At 50.4% G+C, this 12540-nt stretch overlaps 2 protein-coding genes across 9 annotated transcripts in view; one reads left to right on the top strand and one right to left on the bottom strand.

The window, feature by feature from the left end:
* The window catches only part of focad (focadhesin), a 16941-nt gene extending 5363 nt beyond the window's left edge, over positions 1 to 11578 (top strand). For 2 of the 7 annotated variants that reach the window (XM_088363929.1, XM_088363778.1), the window contains 34 exons: positions 39 to 305; positions 1554 to 1658; positions 1715 to 1816; positions 1901 to 2028; positions 2112 to 2238; positions 2897 to 3031; positions 3150 to 3200; positions 3293 to 3376; positions 3459 to 3597; positions 3745 to 3933; positions 4003 to 4124; positions 4205 to 4297; positions 4379 to 4470; positions 4534 to 4575; positions 4646 to 4754; positions 4819 to 4935; positions 5195 to 5433; positions 5585 to 5674; positions 5733 to 5880; positions 6320 to 6439; positions 6849 to 6971; positions 7039 to 7116; positions 7181 to 7252; positions 7340 to 7442; positions 7875 to 7955; positions 8359 to 8487; positions 8560 to 8675; positions 8739 to 8999; positions 9061 to 9150; positions 9219 to 9390; positions 9531 to 9628; positions 9707 to 9958; positions 10017 to 10092; positions 10948 to 11578. In XM_088363929.1, coding sequence (XP_088220055.1) covers positions 39 to 305; positions 1554 to 1658; positions 1715 to 1816; positions 1901 to 2028; positions 2112 to 2238; positions 2897 to 3031; positions 3150 to 3200; positions 3293 to 3376; positions 3459 to 3597; positions 3745 to 3933; positions 4003 to 4124; positions 4205 to 4297; positions 4379 to 4470; positions 4534 to 4575; positions 4646 to 4754; positions 4819 to 4935; positions 5195 to 5433; positions 5585 to 5674; positions 5733 to 5880; positions 6320 to 6439; positions 6849 to 6971; positions 7039 to 7116; positions 7181 to 7252; positions 7340 to 7442; positions 7875 to 7955; positions 8359 to 8487; positions 8560 to 8675; positions 8739 to 8999; positions 9061 to 9150; positions 9219 to 9390; positions 9531 to 9628; positions 9707 to 9958; positions 10017 to 10092; positions 10948 to 11021 — 4224 coding nt within the window. In that variant the 3' untranslated portion in view covers positions 11022 to 11578. Of the gene's footprint in view, positions 1 to 38; positions 306 to 1553; positions 1659 to 1714; positions 1817 to 1900; positions 2029 to 2111; positions 2239 to 2896; positions 3032 to 3149; positions 3201 to 3292; positions 3377 to 3458; positions 3598 to 3744; positions 3934 to 4002; positions 4125 to 4204; positions 4298 to 4378; positions 4471 to 4533; positions 4576 to 4645; positions 4755 to 4818; positions 4936 to 5194; positions 5434 to 5584; positions 5675 to 5732; positions 5881 to 6319; positions 6440 to 6848; positions 6972 to 7038; positions 7117 to 7180; positions 7253 to 7339; positions 7443 to 7874; positions 7956 to 8358; positions 8488 to 8559; positions 8676 to 8738; positions 9000 to 9060; positions 9151 to 9218; positions 9391 to 9530; positions 9959 to 10016; positions 10093 to 10947 lie in introns of all 7 variants that reach the window. The other 5 variants (XM_088363851.1, XM_088363549.1, XR_015854667.1 and 2 more) reach the window with 4 other exon arrangements.
* On the bottom strand, positions 11037 to 12540 carry hacd4 (3-hydroxyacyl-CoA dehydratase 4). 2 transcript variants are annotated; one of them, XM_088364523.1, is made up of 7 exons: positions 12406 to 12474; positions 12169 to 12255; positions 11961 to 12088; positions 11786 to 11895; positions 11607 to 11713; positions 11307 to 11441; positions 11037 to 11240 (listed from the first exon to the last, which is right to left on the bottom strand). In XM_088364523.1, the coding sequence occupies exons 3-7, from the start codon at positions 12048 to 12050 to the stop codon at positions 11158 to 11160; spliced, it is 525 nt and encodes a 174-aa protein (XP_088220649.1). In that variant the 5' UTR covers positions 12051 to 12088; positions 12169 to 12255; positions 12406 to 12474; the 3' UTR covers positions 11037 to 11157. The 2 variants fall into 2 exon arrangements, with proteins under 2 accessions (XP_088220649.1, XP_088220566.1); XM_088364440.1 differs by having other exon boundaries at positions 11041 to 11240; positions 12149 to 12255; positions 12406 to 12540.

Raw genomic sequence — 12540 nt, 5'->3', positions numbered from 1 at the left:
CCATTCTGAGATGAAGATGACCTTCTTCTTCTTGCCAGTCTCCTCTACCGGAGAAGCTTCTTCTCACCCCCTGGTTCAGCGAGCTGAGAGCGGCCGTGGCCACGCTCCGCCGAGTGGTCGAGAACCCTTCGGCAGCCGTCGATTGGCTCCTTTCGCTCACCTCGGCTCTGTCGTCAAGCCAGCAGCACCTGCCGAGCTCCCTCGCTCTCACGGTCGCCCACCTTCTCCTCCTCACGGGCCAGGACCAGGTCTGCCGCTTGGCTTTGGATGCCGTACGGGCCGTCGCAGCCGCCGACCCCCGCCAGGTGAGTGACATCCTTTGACAAGACTTGCCTGTTTGCGTTTTAAATTCTGCGTTTTCAAAATGGCCGCCTTTCTGTTTTCAAAATAAGAGTTGTTGGGTTTTTTTTGGGTCGTTTGTGCTCCTCACCTCAGTGTCGTATTCAAGCACGAATATTCATATTTTTGTTCTGTCCGAAACCTATATCGATGCAAAATATTAAAATAATTAAAAAAAGTTGACATTTAACAAAAATTAGACCATTGTCAGGGTTTCAATATATTATTTTAATTATTATTTTTATTAGTTTAATTTTTTTTTTTTTTTTTTTATCCCCAGCCTATCCAAAAACAAACCCTTGGTAACAAAGAGCCGAAAAAAATGAAAAGAAGACGCCTCTGGAAAAAAAAAAAAAAAATCTATTAAACATGCCAATATAAAAAGTGTCTTCTGAGAAACTCACTTTAGCCATCACTTTTAAACCCCCCAAGACATGGAAGCTATTTGAGCTTCTCAATTTAGCTCACCGATAACGGCTCAATTTGTCATTACGCTTGGTGTTAGTCAGGCGTTAAATTGAGAAAGTAAAAATAAACTCAGACTATGCAAACAGAGCGCTTTGGCGACATGGGGGACAAAAAAAACATGTTAGCACTGCGTCGCGTCAGCTAGCAGAGTGTAAAGTGGCTAATGTGTGAATACGACAAATTTGACAGACACGAGCCAAGTGATGATGGCGTGAATCCAATTGTTGTTAGCACACCTAGCTAGGCTAATGTGTGAATACAGCAAACTTGTCATACACAAGCCAAGTGATGGTGCGATTCGAATTTGGTGGCGGCTCAACTCGTTGGCTTTTTTATTTTTGCCTCCGAACTTGCTTGCGACACGAAAGTCGAGACTCACATTTTTTTTTATGTTGAACTAAAAAAAAAAAAAAAAAAAAAAAAAAGCTTTCTGTTGCTGACTGACATATCCCTCCGAGCCCCTCGGGACTGCAACGTGAGTCTCCGCACCCCCCCAGACAATGATGTGAAATAACAGGCGGTGCCAAGGCTGCTCGTTAAGAGGATTCCCCCCGCTGTTCTAATTGCTCCCACCGTGCCACTTGCACCGGGGCGGCCATTTATGAAGTGGAAGACAAATTGGATTGTTCTCCTCAGACGAGCCCGAAAATTGTTGTTGTCTTTTGTTAAAAGACGGGAACAAAACGCACCGACCGACGAGATCAATCATCTCGCTCACCAACTGATGCGACGTTTGTGTATTACAGGTGCCATCCCTTCTTCCCGTGCTGCTGTTCAAGCTGGGCAAAGAAAAGGATCCGAGCTTGACGCACGCTCTGCTCGAGTGCCTGCCCAACCTCGGCACCCACAAGGTAGCGGCGAGAAGATGGAATTTGTGTGGAAGGCTAAAAGTGTCTTTGTGTTGCAGCTCTGTGTCCCCACGGTGCTGCAGACTCTCGGCCTGCTCGCCAGCAACCTCAAACTCAAAGCAGCCGCCATGCGGCTCACGACGACCCTTTGGAAGAAGCAGGTGGGCCACCTCGACCGACGCTTGACATGATTCCACCACCCTCAGCGTTATTGACCTACCTGTCCTCGCCCCCTCCCCCGCCAGGACCGCGTCTACCCCGAGCTTCAGCGTCTGCTGGCTCAGCCGGACAACAGGGTGGTGATGGGGAGGGAAACCCAGTGGGAGCAAGTGTTGGCCCGAGCCGCCTGTCTTCGAGACATCTGCCGAGAAAGGTCTCGTCGTCGTCGTCGTTCGGGGTTAGCTTGAAAGTCTTTTGCTAAGTTGACTTTGTGTGTTGTGTTTGTGTTGCGCGCAGGCCTTACCAGCACGGAAGTGACATGTTGGCCGCCATCGCGTTGACTCTCAAGCAGTGCAGCAGAGCCGACCAGGTGACCCCTGCCGTGCTGGCCCTGCAAGGACTGCAGGAGCTGTGCCGTGCTGAGGTGGGCCCACGCAAAGCAAATGATTAGCTATGCTATTGGGATGGATGGATGGCTGGATGGATGGAATTGAAATATTTTGGTCTTCATGGTCTTCAAATGAGTGGCCATGTGCTGCGTTGTCTGGCATGCAGACTTTGGCCACCAAGGGGCGGTATGTTCCATCCAGCCACACTGCGCATATGGATTTGATTCTGAAACCCAATTAGCGCTGATCATTTAAACAAATATCTGCTTTTCCCCGACGGTATTGCTATTTACGTGAGGAGAAAGCGGTTCAGAAAAGGCATGGATGAAAATGCAATTATCTTTTCAAGGTCTTCCTCCCACTAGTAACACTAGTAATAAATCAATTCGTATTACAATATGCGACACCATATTTATTAAATGTCAGAACACCCGCGCATAAAAATGGAAAATGGCAGCACTCAAGAACAAAATACTCCACTACCTTTGCGCTTTGTTATGGAATTCACTGCCGCCACCTAGCGGTGGAGTGCCTGAACTCTCGTATGTCCACATTTTTGTTCGTTTGGCCACTTTGGACTGAAAGCGATATGAATTTTTAATTCAGAAGTCCTGGCAAGAAAATATTCTAGCAATGAGCAATGAATTTAATTTTTCACAAAAGAGCTGTCGTGTTTTTCAATTTGTTTTGCAGGTCGTGGACATCGTGTCTACATGGAGAACTCTCGGACCGGACCTGAGATGCGACTCTCGTCCACTGATGGTCAAGGCGGTTTCTCAGCTTCTGGCTCTGGTTCCCCAACTCGCCGTCAAATCTGAAGAATATGAGGTGAATACTTCAGTCAAATAATTGTCAAGCTAGTATTACAGTCAGCCCCCTGCGCATTTAAAAAAACAGTTTTTTTTTTTCCTTTATTTTTCTCACTTTTTATTATTATTTTTAATAGAAACTAAAGGATGAAGCGGTCAGCTTTCTCTGGCATTATGCTGTCAACAAGGTCTGTGTAAGAAACACCCGTGCACAATCTGATATTGCGACAGGTGCCTCTTTGAGCCCATTTTTTTTTTGTTGGTGGGGGCGGGGCAACAGGATCCAGATGTAGCCAGCTGTGGTTTTCGGGCCTTGGCCGACTTCCCAGAAGCGACTCACACCGTCAATCATCTCCCCGAGGCAGTAAGTTCAAATTCATCTAAGTTTTCTCATGCCGATCCACAACCGAAGGGACGCGCGTTCATTTCCACGACGTCCGTCGTAGGCCAGACCCGTAGCGCCGCCGCCCGAGCAGAAAGACGAGGATGAGGAGCAAGCGGGGAAGGACGACGAGGGAGACCTCTCAGTCACGGGCTCATCATATGTCAAGTTGCTGACTCTCACCCCCTCGCCTGCTTTACCAGGTCAATGACATCACAGCGTGTCTCTTAGTTGGATCGAAAAATGTCATGCGGTACAGCGCCGTCTAGTGGCACCCGAAAGAATCGTTCTCTATGATAAGCAAAGTGTTGCAAATGACTGAAAGGTCAACGTGTGTCACACGGGGGCAGCCTTGGAGCATTTCCTGACATCGCTGGTCAAGCAAGAGATGAGCCAGATGCCGAGGGGCGTGTATTTTTCCGCCCTGCGGGGAGGCAGTTTGCGTTCGGACCAGGGTAAAACCCTGGCGGGGATCCCGGCCTTTATGCTCAAGTCCTACGAGAAGAACAAGCAGCCGGGGCTCAAGGCAGGACTGGCGGGTGAGTGTTGGCAAGTTTTAGTAAATGTGTCCGTCCGTCCGTCTGTCCGTCACATGTTCCTCGTTGCAGCCGGCCTGCTGCTTTGCCACGAGCTTCCGCAACAGACGGATCGCGAGGGCCGACCCATCGTGCGCTTCCTCCTCAGCCGCAGCCGAAGCTACCAGCAAACCATGAGCGCCCTCATTCACGAAGTACTCGCGTCTCGGCTGCTTTCTGACTAAATTGGGGGGGGTGGGAGGAAATCTGACATTTGGGTACGGTCCATCCGCAGGTGAACATTCAGCCGTCCGAATGGCACCGCGCGCTGCTCCTCCCTCAAGCGTGGCGCAGTTTCATGAACGGCACGTTCCACGCGGTCCTTGAGGTGGCTTCTTCTAACGTTTGGTTTTAGGGTAGAAGACACAATTTGTATGCACTCAAAATGTCTGGTTTTTTTTGCGCACAGGGTCGACGCGCCGATCTGGAAATGCAGCGGCGCAAAAGCGACCAAGAGGAGCGAGAAGAACTGCGCTACAAGCAACACTGCGCCTGGCTGTGGTGAGCTTCTCACTCTTCTTCACACCATCTTCATCAGCCGCAATCAACTCTCGCTGTCCTCAGGGCCAGAGACCACCTGACGGATTCAATCCGAGCCGCGACCAAGTGAGTAAAGGCGAAGGAGGCGCCGCTACCTTTTAGAGGCTAACGCGCGTCTGTGCTACGCGGCGTTCAGGGACAGTCCCGTTGTTCAGGGAAATTCCGTACTGGCTCTGAGCGCGCTGGCTGCCGTGCTGGCTAAATACGAGCGCAACCTGCCCGCCGATAGCGACTCCGGCCTCACGGTAAGACGTCGGGTGTCTGATTCCAAAGCGAGACTGCATGTCCAAGGCGTTTACCTCCTTTCAGGCTGGACCCGAGTTTGTGCCCACCAGCAGCTGGTTGGCGATGCTGCTCGACACCCTGCTCAGCATCATCAGCGGTAGCTACAAGGCCAGCGGGCAAGTCTTTCCGTGGTACCTGCATGTGAGTTGGGCCTCTTCATGATTTTCAAGAGAAGTCGCGAGGTCTGTTAATTGCGAACGAAGCCAGAGTTAGAAGAGGGTGTGCACACTTGTGCAACCACATCATTTGAGTTGTTTTTAGTGCCGCTGTCATTCATTTGAGTCGTGCTTCGGAGAGTTTTGCCATGAGTGAACTTGGTCTCATTTTCCATCTTGCAAAAAGCTGCCATTAGGTCAGGGGTGTGATGACTTCTTATATCCACGCTTGCTCTCGTCCTCAGCGTTCTTATTCGGGCGAGAACACTGCGAGTGGCATCGCTCGCTCCTGCGCCAGCTTAGCGCTGTCCCTGCTGGTGCCGGTGCTGGTTTGGTGGCATCAAGACAGACTGAGGCAGGTGTTGTCGGCGCTGCGGGCCGGCCTGCCCGAGTCGCCCGCCGAAGACGACTCCCAGGCCATTCGCTTCCACTCCGGCCTGGCCCTCGGCATGGTGCTGTCCGGCTTGCATCAGCAGCGCCTCGGGTATTTTTGGAAGAATTTCTTGAATTTGTAAAATACAAAATGCTTTACAGACCTCCTGAGATAACCGTGTAGCTCCGCCAGTGCGCCTTGGAGCTTTTGCCGGTTGCCACGCTGTGGGACCAGCTCACCTCATTTTTTCCACCTGCTCTAGTGACGTCACTCCTCCTCAGGACGCCGAGCTCCTCCTGGACGCTCTCTCGGCGCTGGAAGCTTGCGCTTTCGACACCCGGGCAGAATACAAGTGAGTCCGCCGTGGAGGGATCTCGGCGAGGGACTTGAGCGGACTCGTTTTTTTTCAGCACGGGCTCCATGTTGGGTCTGGCGCTGGTGCTTTCTGCGCTTTGCAACGGTGGGCAGACGCAGCAACGCGGCCGGGTCACTCAAACACTGGACAAGCTGCTGAGTGCCCTGCAGGACAGCGGCGGACAGGGGCGCATGATGCAAGAGGTACGAAGAGAAGAAAAGGGCTGAAACAGACTTGGAGTAGAACTACACTGTCGGATTTACGCCGGTGGTTAAAAAGGAAAAAAATAAAAAGAGTGGAAATATGTATGTAAAATCATTTGTTTTAAAAAAAAACGTTTTAACCCAAATTTATAGAGCCCATTTTTAGAAAAAAAAAACAACAAAATGTATTTATCGGGTCTTTCTCCTCTCTCTTGCTCATCTGTCTTTTTACATTAGCAATAGAAAAAAAAAGCGGCCAATGTTTGTACAAAAATGTGGTGTTTTTTTTTATATTCCTAAAATAGGACTTAACCAAAAAAAGGGTTAAAAAAAAAAAGTCATTGTAGGTATTTTGGTTCAATTGTATTTTTCGGCATAAAAGTAATTGACCCATTCGTTCAATGAAAATAATAGCGCTGTAACAAAAAATGGTGTGCAGGTTTTGGCCTACTCGCTGGCGTGCGTCAGCGTTTCGGCCTTCAGCGTCAGCCTCGTCGACGCCGCCAAGGCAGACCAGACCGTGGCCACTCTGCGCACCTTGACCGAGGAGAGTCAGCAGGTCCAACGCAAATCGGATTCTGATGCATTCTTTTCTGACATCCTTTCTTTTCTTTCCGCTAGCTAGTGATTCTCCTTCCTCCTCTCCTTCACCCTTCCTACCTTCCACCATTTCTCTTTCCACACATCCTTGTTTATTTCTCCTTCCTTCCTTCCTTCCTTCCTTCCTTCCTTCCTTCCTTCCTTCCTTCCTTCCTTCCTTCCTTCCTTCCTTCCTTCCTTCCTTCCTTCCTTCCTTCCTTCCTTCCTTCCTTCCTTCCTTCCTTCCTTCCTTCCTGCCTCCCTCTCTCGCTCCCATCCTTCCTCGCTCCCTCCCTTCCTCGCTCCCTCCCTCGCTCCCCTCCCTCGCTCCCCGACCTCCCTCCCTCCCTCCCATCCTTCGCTCCTGAGATGGCTTTTCTATTGTTCAGACTCCCGGCTTCTCCACGGCTCTGGGCCTGGCGGTCCACGGCCTGTCCCTGTGCGGCCACGGCAAAGCCGAGGACCTCCAACCTCGACTCCTGGCTGCCTGGGTTAAGATTTTACTGGCAGAGGTGCGACATTTGTTTTTTCTATTTTTGTTGTGTGCAAGCAGTGCTGGAACGTGATTGTTGTTTTCAGGCTTGTCCCACCATGCAGCGGCTGGCTGCCGTTAACGGACTGGTGGCTTTGGTGGGATCCGAGAGTTACCTCATTCAGGTGAAGAGCCTTCAGCTCCGTTTGCTTTTCGTTCGTCAAGCACGCGTTTGTTTCCGTTCCGCAGCTCAAGAGCCAACTGGAGCCTTCGTCCAATCAGCAGAGCCGACTCAACGAGGTCATCCGGGCCATTTCGCAGGTAACGCCCTCCTTCATTGGCTTGTTTCCTTTTTTCCATCCTTTTCCTTTTGTGATTATCTTGATTTTTAAAAATGGGGCTTGTCAGATTGTGTCCTTCTCAGGAGCGATCGGCTTGCAGTCCAACTGTGCCTGCCTGCTGGGCCACTTGCATTTGTCGCACATGTTCACCAGTCACAGTCACACGGCAGGTAGCGAGCGGTACACGACAGAGCGAAAGTTGCAGAAAATACACGTGTGACCAAATGCATGTTGTGGTCCATCCATGCATCCATCCATCCATCCATCCATCCATCCATCCATCCATCCATCCATCCATCCATCCATCCATCCATCCATCCATCCATCCATCCATCCATCCATGCATCCATGCATCCATCCATCCATCCATCCATCCATGCATCCATCCATCCATCCATCCATCCATGCATCCATGCATCCATGCATCCATGCATCCATCCATCCATCCATCCATCCATCCATCCATGCATCCATCCATCCATGCATCCATCCATCCATCCATCCATCCATCCATCCATCCATCCATCCATCCATCCATCCATCCATCCATCCATCCATCCATCCATCCATCCATCCATCCATCCATCCATCCATCCATCCAGTGCCTCAGGATTTTAGTTACCTGACGGAGAAAAGTGTCATCAGGGCCGTGGTGGACTTGCTCACAGAGGCGGGAAAGAAAGGTTTGCTTATTCGCTCATATCTTGCCCAAATTATTTGTGATCGAGGTTCAAGAATGATTGAAAAAAACGACTGCAAATTTGCTCACTTTATTGCAGCTCATCACATCAATTTTGGATTGCAACTGTTCATTTTAAAAAAGATACTTTTAAATGATTTTATTGACATTAAACAAATGAACTGTATGTTTTGAATAATTTTTATATTTTATTACTTGTATTATTTATTTTATTACTTTAAAAACATACTTTTAATTAGTTGACAATTTTATTGACACTAAACAAATGAATTGTATTTTTAAAAAAATACACTTTTTTGGTAATATTTTTATTATTCTATTATTTTCTCACATTATTATGCCCCCTCCCTCCCATTCAAAATATTCAAAAAGTTGTGTCCTGGCAGGTCCTGACTTTGCCCACCCGAGTGTGGTCCAAACCGCCCTGACGCCTCTGGCCTCAGTCGGAACGGGGGTCCAATACCCGCCCGTCAACTGGAGCGCCATCTTGTCCCCTCTGATGAGACTCAGCTTTGGTAACGGCTCACTTGAAGGCACAACGCGTTCTAAAATGGCCGCTTGATCCAAATTTGTTTCTGTCTTGACAGGTGAGGAGGTTCAGCATCAATGTGTGGCCTTGGCTGCAGCTCAAGCTCAGTTTTCCCAGAGTGCTTCGCTCTTCCTGGGCTCCTGGCTCAGCTCGCCTCTTGTGTACAGTCTCGGTGTAAGTGAGGAGCCTTTTTTTTTTTTGCATTTTTGCATTCTCCAAATTGTGTTTATCATCTAGTTCCAGACGAGGGCCCTTCTGTGCGAGAAGCTCTCCTGGTGGATGAAGCACGTCCCAGAGGACAAGCTCCAGTTCTTTGTGGAGGCTCTGGGCCTGCAGAGCTTCCGGGAAGACCCGGAAGCGCAGCGTCTCTCCCTGCGTGGCTCTCTGCTGCGGGGTCTCGCGGAGGCCATGGCCGCGCCCAACCCGCCCGCCGCCTGCTGGACTGTTCTCTCCTCTGCCACCGAGAAGATCTTCAGCCTGCTGCCCGACCAGATAAAGGTTTGTCACCTTCCAAAAATGACTTTGGAAATGTTTCATTTCGCGCTTGTCCTTTTTATAGGACAGCGACGTGGATTTTTATGTGGGCGTCGCCGAATGTTTGTCCGAGATGTCCGATACGGAGATTGACCGCATCGCGGGTGTCACAGAGGTACGGCGTGGGAGAAGTGAAGTGCTGTGAATCCTTTTTTAGCTAACGTTGTGACTTTTTACACACAGATGGAAAAAAGCTGCTTCGTCTTGGCTTACCTGGCATCCCGCGGGAGGATTCCGCTGCTGGCTCTGAACGACGTCATCGCCGGCGTGCTCCGCGGTCGGCCCAGCCACCGGATAGGCTGGATCCTCCTGCAGACGTTCTATCAGTGTCGCCTGGCCGCCGGCATCAATACAGGTCCGATTACTTTTTGTTTTTTTGTCGTTGGCCGCTGGCACTAATACAGGTCCAATTACTTAATTGATTTCATTTATTGTTTTGTTGTTTTTAAGAAAGTCGACAAAATGTGTGCTGTAAGTGTCATTTTTGCGTGGCAGGCGTTTCCAAGCGCATGGAGTGGCTGCTGGAGTTGATGGGACTCATCCGGAACATCGCCTACGGTTCCGCCACTGTCGCATGCGCCAACATCAAACTGGTGCGTAGGACGCGTCGGCGTTTGCGATGTCATCGACTGGCGAGTGCCTTGACAGGAGTCGGCACTTATTTTGCGCAGGCCACAAACTTCCTGTTCCAAGTCTTTGCCGCCGCCGTCGTTTCCTGGGGCGACCACTCGGTGCCCCTCCTGCTGGGGATCAGGGCGCGCTGGTTCCCGTGGAGCCCGGCCTCCAAGCCCGCCGCCCTGACGCACGGCCTTTACGGCGCCGAGTCGCTGACGGAGGACGCCCTGCCGCGTTGCCTGCTGGCGCTGCCCCGCAGCTTACCCCCGCTTCTCCACAAGGAACCCTGGAAGTGCCACTCGCATAAGGTCAGAAACCTATCTGTCTTATCCTGGAGACGTTCCGTTTGACGTTGCCGTTTGCTAGTTCATAGAGTGGCTTCTCGGCATGGTGGAGGGACCTGAACACAATCTGTCTGCGACGACAATCGACGCGGCTCGAGGTGAGAAAGCCCAGAGAATTTGATTTGAATTCAAATTCGAGCCTGAATTTCCCCCCGGGGATCAATAAAGTATCTCTCTCTCGCTCTCGCTCTCGCGCTCTCGCTCTCTCGCTCGCTCTCTCTCTCTCTCTCTCGCTCTCTCGCTCTCTCTCGCTCTCGCTTTCTCTCTCTCTCTCTCTTTCTCTCTCTCGCTCTCTCTCGCTTTCGCTTTCTCTCTCTCTCTCTCTCTCTCTCTCTCGCTTTCTCTCGCTTTCTCTCGCTTTCTCTCGCTTTCTCTCGCTTTCTCTCGCTTTCTCTCGCTCTCTCTCTCTCTCTCTCTCTCTCTCGCTTTCTCTTTCTCTCTCTCTCTCTCTCTCTCGCTCTCTCTCTCGCTCTCTCTTTCTCTCTCTCGCTCTCTCTCGCTTTCGCTTTCTCTCTCTCTCTCTCTCTCTCTCTCTCGCTTTCTCTCGCTTTCTCTCGCTTTCTCTCGCTTTCTCTCGCTTTCTCTCGCTCTCTCTCTCTCTCTCTCTCTCTCGCTTTCTCTTTCTCTCTCTCTCTCTCGCTCTCTCTCTCGCTTTCTCTTTCTCTCTCTCTCTCTCTCTCTCTCTCTCTCTCTCTCTCTCTCTCTCTCTCGCTTTCTCTCGCTCTCTCGCGTTCTCTCTCTCTCGCATTCTCTCTCTATCTCTCTCTCTCGCTTTCTCTCTCTCTCTCTCTGTCTCTCTTTGTCTCTCTGTCTCTCTCTGTCTCTATCTGTCTCTCTCTCTCTCTCTATCTGTCTATCTATGTATCTATCTATCTATCTATCTATGTATGTATCTAGCTAGCTAGCTAGCTAGCCATCTTTTGTCATCTAGCTACCTTTTGTCGTCCTTTCAGCGGCTCTGTTGGCCTTGCGCTGCTCCCCTGAGTTCAAGAAGAAGTCCGTGTGGACCAGAGCGTACGGATGGTAATCTACGGCAAGCCGTTTGAGCATTTTTTTTTTCCACGTCTTTAATAGTGCTTGGACCTCAAAATGGAATCGATGCTCAAGTGACAAGGCAGGTTGAGATCCAGAAGCCAGGACCACGTGCTGTTTTTTTATCCGAGTCACTTCCTTTTCATCTTCTTGGCCCACCTCTCCAGCTGATGCCGCCTCTCCTTCAGCGACTGCCACACTGTGAGCGAAGCTCCTGAGAACACAAATTGTCTTGAATGACTCCCTCCCGCCTTTCACGGCCACGAAAGCGACGTCTTACCCAACACGAGGAGCGGCAGTGAGACCAGGAGGACAAGCGGCCGATGGACGGGCGCCGCCGCCGCCGCCGCCGTTGCGTTCCCCGCCAACAACGATTCCTGCTCCAAGTAACGCATCACCTGGCAAATCGTCACCCCTGTTGGGAAAAAAATGGTGTATCTTGGAGGTTTCCACACCTGTCAGGCTGCTTCAATCTAAAATGTTTAAATTCCTGCATGATTTGAATTTTCTTTTTATTTAAAAAAATTCAATAAAAAGTAATTAATTACAAAATTGATGTCATTCGACGGGACTGGATCACCTTCCGTGACGGCAGAGAGGACGTATACGGGGATCCACAGAGTGTAACGGGCCCACAGCATGGTGGCGGAGGGGGCGTCCATCACGCACATCACTTCGTGAGGGTACCTGGGCACAAAACCGGACGCTGAGGCCCGGCCCGGCCCGGCCCGGATGGTTTCATAGCGTGCGAGCGGGCACCTGAGCAAGTCGGAGATGTTCCAGAAGAAGAGCTGCAGGCACACCACCGGTTTGCTCTGAACTTCGTCTAAGCGGATGAGCGTGAGCAGGAGGAGGTTCTTCTCCAAAACCTGGACACAACGTCAAGCTTCAGGTGCGGTCGGACCGCATCGGCCAGGAAGACCATTGGCCGTACTTGGATGAGGCGCGGGAGCAGTCTGGCTTTCTCAATCCGGTCAGCAATGTGGAAAATCTCCAAGACGGAGAGCAACTGGCAGAGGCTCATGACCAAGCCGACCGAGTGAAACGTGTCTGCGAGGGCATCTGCAGAAACAATTTGTGTCTTATGACCAAGCCGCTAAGGGCCAGCAAAATTTGCCCGACCTTGTCCGAAGGTGAGAAACCTGACAATCATGTTCGTCAGAATCCACGTGTGTCCACAGAACTGGAACAGATTGTAGAAGAAAATGTAGGCATGCCTGAAGCTGAGCCTGGAGTAAAAAAAAAAATAAAAAGTCACTCCCAAGCAAAATGTTACTTTTCTTTTTTAATGATGTCATTTTGTTTTCCTACAGCACCTGTCTCTACTTATCGTAACCAATAAATCGTAGAAGCTCATCAATTGAATGTCGCTCACTTACATTGTCTCTTCAAAGTCGACTTTGTTCTCAGCCCCCTTCTAACGACTGCTTTTTTTTGTTGGTTTTTTTTTCTAGGCAGCAGCGGAAGCAGGAAAAGAGCTGCAATGTTTGCTCAGCTGCACTTCCTGATTAGCG

Source organism: Syngnathus floridae, chromosome 1 (genome assembly GCF_059516105.1).
Source record: "Syngnathus floridae isolate MCC-2025c chromosome 1, RoL_Sflo_1.0, whole genome shotgun sequence".
Lineage (NCBI taxonomy): Eukaryota > Metazoa > Chordata > Actinopteri > Syngnathiformes > Syngnathidae > Syngnathus > Syngnathus floridae.
Note: the sequence above shows the minus strand (reverse complement) of the source record. Positions and strands in the feature narration are given on the sequence as shown.

Coding starts and splice junctions, on each gene's coding strand:
- hacd4 (XM_088364440.1), bottom strand. Junction 12,089..12,148: donor GTTTCTCACCTTCGGACAAG/GTCGGGCAAATT, acceptor TTGTTTCTGCAG/ATGCCCTCGCAGACACGTTT. Junction 11,241..11,306: donor ACTGCCGCTCCTCGTGTTGG/GTAAGACGTCGC, acceptor TTGTGTTCTCAG/GAGCTTCGCTCACAGTGTGG.